The sequence below is a fragment of the Cucurbita pepo genome, unplaced genomic scaffold (genome assembly GCF_002806865.2).
Source record: "Cucurbita pepo subsp. pepo cultivar mu-cu-16 unplaced genomic scaffold, ASM280686v2 Cp4.1_scaffold000517, whole genome shotgun sequence".
Taxonomy (NCBI): domain Eukaryota; kingdom Viridiplantae; phylum Streptophyta; class Magnoliopsida; order Cucurbitales; family Cucurbitaceae; genus Cucurbita; species Cucurbita pepo.
In genome coordinates this window covers 13,323-21,417 of record NW_019646746.1, presented here as the reverse complement: position 1 = coordinate 21,417, position 8,095 = coordinate 13,323, and the positions used below count along the sequence as shown (strand labels likewise).

The window sequence follows — 8,095 nt, the reverse complement described above, 5'->3', positions numbered from 1 at the left end:
CTTCACCACTTTCCCTCAAAGTTTTTAAAACCGTCTACGGTGGTAGAGATAGATTTCTACGCTCTTATAAAGAATATTTAGTTTTTCTTGTGGGATCTCTCTGATAGAATTTTTTACTAATTGTGTGGCTGGGATTATATTATTGGAAAGTAAAAAAAATTCTTGGGATTTGATAAATTCGTCCAATAGTACACAGAGAGGACAACCATGATGGCAATGAATGGGAAAATGGTCCAACGAGGACACTACGAGGCCATTTGTAAGGGTGCTTGAAAACGAAATTGCTATAAAATATTTTCTTTAAATAAATAAATATAATATTCATTACATATATTGTCTTCTTTGAAATTTTCGTTTCAGACTTTTCCTGAAGGTTTTAAAACGCGTCTATTAGGAGAGGTTTCCACGTTCTTAAGGAATGTTTCATTCAATTCTCTAATCGATGTGGGATCTCACAATCCACCCCTTAAAGGACAGCGTCCTCGTTGGCACACCACCTAGTATCTAGCTCTGATACTATTTATAACACTCAAGTCCACTGCTAATAGACATAGTTTACTTTAGCCCATTACGTGTCATCCTCAATCTCACGGTTTTAAAACACATCCACTAGATTAGATAGATGTTTTCACATAAATTTAATTATACCAAAGTAGGATTGATGGAAGAAGATAGATCCATAAGGACATAGAAAATATTACAACAAAATGGTAGACGAACGTCATATGCACGAATTGATCGAATGCACTCACAGACGAGAGAGTGATCAAAGAGACATACGGACTTTTATTTTTCACATAAGTAGAAAAGACACAGAGACAGACATGACATGGAGGAAATAAGGAACGACATTATTGTAGAACATCCGACACGGCGGAGCTTCTTCGTCGGAGACAGCCGAGTTTTAACCACAGAAGTGGTACGGCATGCATTTGCAAGCACGATGGCAGTCGGAATCCTTCTTGCACCTGACAAGCTGTCTAGGACACTCTTCGGCGCCCTTCATCATCTTTCTTGGGAAATCATTCCCTCCATCGGAAACTAGTTGAATCACTTCATCCACGGCGGTGGACTCTGCAAAAGCGGCTATCAGCAACAGCCCCACCATTGCAACTAAAGCACCTCTTTTCCGCTCCATTTTTTTTCTTCTCTCTTTCTCTGTTTCTTTTGCATATTTTCTCTCAACACTCTATCTCTATTTATAGAGATCAACAGCACTCTCATACACATTTTAAAATCTCGAAGGAAAAGTCTAAAGATGAAAATATCTGTTAGCGGTGGATTTTAGCTGTTACAAATGGTATCAGAGTTAAAGACATTTGGTAGTGTATCAGCAAGTACACTTGAATCCCAAGTGGTGGATTGTCAAGTGGTGGATTGTCTCTCACGGCTTTGAAGACTCATCACGGTGGCTATCGTCTCTCACGGATTGTCTCTCACGGATTGTCAAGTGGTGGATTGTCTCTCACGGCTTTGTATCAGCAAGTACACTTGAATCCTCCAGTTTTGAAGACTCATCACGGTGGCTATCGTCTCTCACGGCTTGTGGCATCTCATTTCTTTGCTGTGAATTATAAGCTGTTCCCTTCCCAGATGCCCTATCGTTATCCTTCTCCTTCTCCCTTGAGTCCTTCCACCAACCACGCTCTAAAAAGAAGGCAAACCCAGATACTAAATCATGAGAAGAGAAACAAGAATGGAAAGGTTGAAGAGATATTCTAAAGTTTCCCATGCACGACTACATAAACTACAAAAACAATAGTATCTTTTAGTTGCTCCAAATATTTAGAATAACATTTATGAGAGTCGAAATAACAATAACAACAACAACAACAATAATAATACATGTGCAATAGCTTTGATCAGTAATGTTACAAAGAGTAGACTAAACATCGTGTCCTTTGTGTACCTGTACTCATGGCGTGTAAGAAGAGAAAAAATAAGGAAGAGAACTTGAAAAAGAGTTGGAATTGGGGCTTAAAAGGAAGTAAGAAACTCAACCCCTAGTTGCACTCCGACCAAAGCTTTGACCAACTTGCCCATCATTACCACGTTTGACATGCTGTTACAAGACATGCACAGGCAAGCCTAAGTAATATACATGGATGCACTTGAAAGCACAGGGCTGAACAAGATTCCAATAACATCAGCCCAGCAAAATGTTGGGGAATCTAAATTGCAGCAAAGAATGGGAAAAGCAGAAGGAGAGAGAAATACAGAGAAAAGAGAATTATTACTGAGATAAGCTATTTAGTTTTAGTAATGTGGATGATGAAATTCCATAGCTATCAAAATAAAAGATCTCAAAAAATATATGTATCCATTTGTTGACCCAACAAAAAGCATGTTACAACATATCCTACGGCTTTATTTTATCAAGGAAGGGAATGCTCTGGCTGAGATGCCTACTTTAAACAATCTCTCAAAAAAATTACCTCATTTCACTTCAAGAAGACATTGGCTGCGGTCTATGACCACTTGTATTGCATCCAACATGTTTGAATGAAATATAATGTAGATCATGAATTTCATGAAATTCAAAGGAAATCCCCACAATAGTTCATTTATATCCAGGAAGGTACAACGATATCTCGAAGAAGACCAAGTCAGGTAATTTTTATGCCCATATTTTGCAGCAGTCCCCCTTCAGCAGCTCATATGAAAAGAAGCAATGAATAATAGCAATTACAGCTATTGAGATGACAGACTAAAAAATGGTTCAATGCTGAGCCTTAAGATGCTGCCAATAAAACCATGAAATTTAGGACAAACAAACTAGACTAATGTTAATTTTTCAAAAACTAAGGAAGAAATTATCAAAATTAATTGAAAAACAATCTTTAATTTAGTACAAACCTGAAAATAAGATCTTGATCGTGGTACTTCAGTGGGATTCATTGAATGTTTAGTCCTTCTATCCCTCCTATCACTGTTCCTGTTTGCTCCTTTGCTAACCCCATATTCTGGCTTAGAATCAAGTGCTGATGAACACTCATGGGGTATCATATCTTGCCCCTCATGTTGAAGCCCATGTTTCTGATCCCGATCTTTATTATCTTCAACATGAGAACTAGAGTTTCTAGATAACTTCTCCTCTAATGTTTTCCTGTCCCTCCTTGACCTCTTGGGACTAGTAACAATAAGCCACATATTCATGTCATGCCAGAGTTCCATGATCAAGTATAACACGATACTTGAAACACATTAATCACTTGTTCTATCTTAAGTATTGTTTTGATTCAATTGGAAGGAAAAGAATGAATCCATCTTATTGCTGCAATATCCAAATATGGTAATGCATTTCTCTTCACATCCCTCACTTTTGACTAAGCAAAAAAGTGAAAATTAATATTTGTTAGAGCGTTTTGGAACTAGAGGAAATTGAATTGGCATAATGCAGGGCTGATAACAATGGCGCGGTACTGAGTAGCCATCAATAACCATGAAGTAATTTGAAACTAGAACTAATAGACATAAGCACTACTAGACTGCGCATTGCAAAAGCAATTGTCGAGTCATTTCTTTCGTAACAATCAAAACACATGTTCTACGTAACTTGAAGCTTGAAATACGACAACATCAAAGCAAACATCATCAACAAATTTCACGCACGCCGACACTCTAGCATACTGGGGCAAAATTATGGAAATTCCGGAACCTTAATGGAAGCTAACACAAAGACAATCCATTGAAACCGAACAAAAGTCAATGAACTTAGAGAAATGGAAATACAATCAGACAAAGAGAAGTAAGGTACCTGGATTCTCCATCGAATCTGGAACGATGGCGATTGGAGTCGGATTCCCGAATTTCACGACGCGACATTTGCTTCGCGCCGTCTTGTTCTCTGTGTCAAAGAAAAAAAAAAATGGAAGTGAAAAACACTAAAACAGGGGGTGGGAAGTTAGGGCTTCATCTCGCGGGGAAGTGAAGTGACGTGTCAAACTTCCAGAAAAAAATAAATAAATAAAATAAAACTTATTATTTATTAATCAAGGATGTAATTAATAATTATATGGAAATTTGACTCTCATAAGTTATATTCAAATTATATAATTATTATTTAATTCAACCCTTTTTTCAATATAAATGTTAGATTAATAAAATTTTAATAATAATTCTTTAATTTATTAAATATTTTAAATACTAATTTCTTTTTGTTAGAATTATATAAAAATTAACTAATAGGTAAAGGCAAGTCATATAAATATTTAATCTGAAAAAAATATTTTAATTAACTTGCATCATTTACATTAAATAAATATATTAAATTAACGTATAAATACATTTTTCTCAATATAAGCTCGAACTAAGTATACGATACGTTGTACATCGTTGGTGGACGTTTTGTGGGTTAAGATGACCGGGATTTGAACCGTGAACACCATTTAAGTAGAAGGGCTTCAATGGGAGCATCCATTCTAGTCCCAACCCCTCCCCACACCAACATGTCCCCAATGTCTCCTACCTTCGAACCACTCACTTCATACACACTCTTGAACCCGATCCTTGTGTAGAATCTAACGAGCTGCCAAACACGTAGCCAATGTTAAAACTCGATACATTTCTTTTCATTCAAAATATATAAAATATAACATTTAAAAGACTGGATGATCCGAAAACATCATACAAAGAATTGGGTTCAAATTAATGAAAATTTTATGAATTAAGTTGCGGTAGATTAATTTCTCTAAAACTAGATTAGAAATAATTTTTTATTATTAAAAATGTAAATTTTCATCCTACAAATTTTAATTAAATATTTAAAAATAAATTGAAAATAAAAATTTATTACTAAAAAAATTTAAATAAATAATTAGATAATGAGTAACTTATTTTTGAAAAAAAATTAGAAATAGATTTAAAAAATATTATAATCTGCCCCAATCCTTTAGAATTTTATTTAAAAAAATATATTTTTGAACTTTAATATTGGTTTCGTCTCAAAATATCAATTTTATATAACAAACTGTAATATCAATTTTAATTATGTTTTACAAATTCTATCCAGAAAAAAAGAGGTGAAAAATGATAGAGAAGAAAACAACCTTAGAATGGTAAAGATCGGAGTCATTGATGGCCAATAACTCCGCCGTCCTGCAACCACAATCATACCCATACCGAATCGCAACAGCGCCGATGAACAATCCGAGTCCAAAGATCGATTTCTCCATTCCCAAGCTCTCTCGCTTCAATCGAATTGAATCCAGGTGAAGAATCCTCCCTCGCAACCACACTCGTATCAACCCCTCGGCCTTCCCAATCTCTCGCTGCGATTCCAAACTTTTCGCCGTTATTCGGAAAAACGGCCCTAACGTTTGCAGCCGGAGGCTTATATTCTGAGCCTCGCCGGCCGCCAGGATCTCCGCCATCGTCGGAAATTCTTCGCCTCTTGGAGCGATTAGGGCTTTCGGAGGTTTGAGCGATTTTGATGGAAGCGGTAATTGGAAATTAGGGCTTTTGGATGAGGATGAGGAAGTGACGTGGAATTTAGTTAGGGCTCTGTGAATTGGGGAGAAATTTTGGGGGATTCGGGGAATTGGGACTGTGAGCTCCATTGATGGCGGGCGTTTGAAGGCTGTGATTGACATGTCGACATGGAGTCGGTGCAATAGACTCTGTTTAGTAGCTCCATAAATTTATTTTATTTATTTATTTATTTTTAATTTTTAATTTTATATAGTCAGATTACTTATTTCTATACCTATTTTGTTTTCTCACGTAGGTTCTGGTTGTTGGATGAAGAAAGTCCTACATGGGCTAATTTAGGGAATGATCATGTGTTTACTCTTTTGTAGAAGCCCAAAAGCAAAGCCATGAGAGCTTATGCTCAAAGTGGACAATATCATACCATTGTGGAGAGTCATATTCGTCTAACATGGTATTAGAGTCATACCCTAAACTTAGTTGTGCCGATAGATTGGTAAATTCTCAAATGTCGAACAAAGCACTCCTAAAGAAAAGGAGTCGAGCATCCACGAAAGCATAGTAAAAAATGACTATGACTCCAAAAAGAAAAAGGAGTCGAGCCTCGATTAAGGGGAGACGTACTTTGTTCGATGGGAGGTGTTAAATGATGAAAGTCCCACATCGACTAATTTATGGAATGATCATGGGTTTATAATCAAATAATACTCTATCCATTAGTCTGTTTCCTTTTGGGGAAACCCAAAAGCAAAGCCATGAGACTTTTATGCTTAAAGTGGACAATATCATACTTACCATGTGGAGAGTCGTGTTCGTCTAACACTGATCACCCAATATAAAAAGTTACAAACAAACTATGCATCTTGTTGGTATAGGTACTAACTTTTAATTTTTTATTAGTCATATCACGTAGATTGTTCTCATTTGAATATGATCTTAGTTCATTTATCTATAATGATATAGATAATTTAAATAATTAAAATATAATTATTCATCTGACGTGACTCAATTAAAGTAAAAATATTAATGACACAAAATCAAAGAGAATCAAATTTAAACTTTTTTTCTTTATTCTAAAAAGCATTTTTAATAATAATAAAAATAATAATTTTATTTTAAATACTTGCCATATTAAAATTATTCTTTAAATGGTCAATAAAGTGGTTCCACTTTAGTCTAAGATGAATTTTTTTATTTTATTTTATTTTATATAATATTTAGTGGATAAGTTCATATTTATTTTTTACTTCCTTATTTTTTTGTTATCTAAAATTATTTAAATCAAGATAAATACTCGAACCACGACCTATACCGAGTAACTTAGCCCAAAATAAAATTAATTAAAATAATTAAAAACTAAAATAAATATTTTAAATTTTTGAAAATGGAATTTTATCATAATGTTTATTATTCCTAAAAAAATACGTGCGAACCAAATTAAATAGCAATTCGTAATATTCCTATAAATATTTAAAAAAAAATTAAATAAATACTTTTTAGGGCAGCCAGAGTGTCAAGACTCAGATTATATATATATATTGTAATTAAATAATTTTTAAATTTTCGTCGTCGTGTCGGGTCCNGGAAAGATATAACTTCAAAATCTCCTTAATATCTCGTCAATTTATCGCCACTAATTTCAGAAAAATATAGAGAAGCCATCACAACCAATAAATGTAATGCCTATATTTTAAATTATTAATGCCTATATTTTAAAATATATATAATATATATATTTTTTATGAACTAATACTGAAAACTTCTCTCTAACATACGCGTTTTAAAATTTTGAGGAGAAGCTCGAAAAGGACAATATATGTTAGCGGTGGGTTTTGTGTTGTTACAAATGGTATCAGAGTCCGTCAGCGTCCTTATAAGGGTGTGGAAATTTCTCCCCATAAGACGAGTTTTAAAATAGTCTGAGAGGAAAAGTCGAAAGAGGACACAAAAAATGAAAACCCAAATAGGATAATATTTGTGTGTGATCGGTTTAGGTGGTTACATATCTAATTTTGGGGTGAATATTTACAAATTTGATTAACAAAATAAACTTTCAAGTAAGACACGACACCTATGTACTCCCGACATTTTCTTGCGACATGGTCACATTACTTACTTCTCACTTCTAAGAGTGAAATCTATCCATACAAATATGTTTAGCCACGGAATTCATATGATTGAGCAACCGAAAAAAGAGGTGCACCTTGTTAGTATAGGCAGTGATTTTCTAACTCTTTTAAGCTTTTCTTAGTCATCATATTCTTTACTCGGATGTCAAATTAATGGACGAATTATAAAATAATCCGAGCGGCCTTGGACAACGTTCATCATCTTTCTTGGGGAATGAAAATCATTCCCTCCAACGGAAACTAGTTGACTCACTTCATCGACGGCGGCGTCGACGGCGGCGGACTCTGCAAAAGCAGCCACCAGCAAGATCGCCCACCGTTGCAACAAAAGCATCTCTTTATTTATAGAGAATCTCCTTAATATCTCATCAATTTATCGCCATTAATAACATTATTTTTATTTTTTTTTAATAAGCACATCTTTTTATAAAATTGTATTTTAATCGATTAAAATATAGAGAAGCCACCAACGCCAATAAATACCACGGTCGGTAATATCACGTGGTAGGTGAAGTATTCTAGAGAGAAAAAGAGAAAAA

General features: G+C 34.6%; 2 protein-coding genes and 1 long non-coding RNA gene across 3 annotated transcripts; all 3 read right to left on the bottom strand.

Moving 5' to 3' along the window:
* Positions 1–1,253: 1,253 nt before the first annotated feature.
* Positions 1,254–2,850, bottom strand: LOC111785498. Its single transcript, XR_002813674.1, has 3 exons — positions 2,436–2,850; positions 2,002–2,062; positions 1,254–1,647 (listed from the first exon to the last, which is right to left on the bottom strand). It is a non-coding gene; the product is annotated as an uncharacterized LOC111785498 (long non-coding RNA).
* Positions 2,851–3,029: 179 nt separating this feature from the next.
* On the bottom strand, positions 3,030–4,056 carry LOC111785497 (pre-mRNA-splicing factor CWC25-like; the record flags this gene model as incomplete). The annotated part of the gene is given in 2 exon segments (XM_023665891.1): positions 3,030–3,130; positions 3,758–4,056. Coding segments are annotated over 2 exon segments (169 nt in total), but the record flags the coding sequence as incomplete, so codon positions are not given.
* Positions 4,057–4,184: 128 nt separating this feature from the next.
* On the bottom strand, positions 4,185–5,620 carry LOC111785501. The gene is made up of 2 exons (XM_023665895.1): positions 5,049–5,620; positions 4,185–4,528 (listed from the first exon to the last, which is right to left on the bottom strand). Exons 1-2 carry the CDS (start codon positions 5,589–5,591, stop codon positions 4,355–4,357), a joined length of 717 nt encoding a protein of 238 aa, XP_023521663.1. The 5' UTR covers positions 5,592–5,620; the 3' UTR covers positions 4,185–4,354.
* Positions 5,621–8,095: the final 2,475 nt, after the last annotated feature.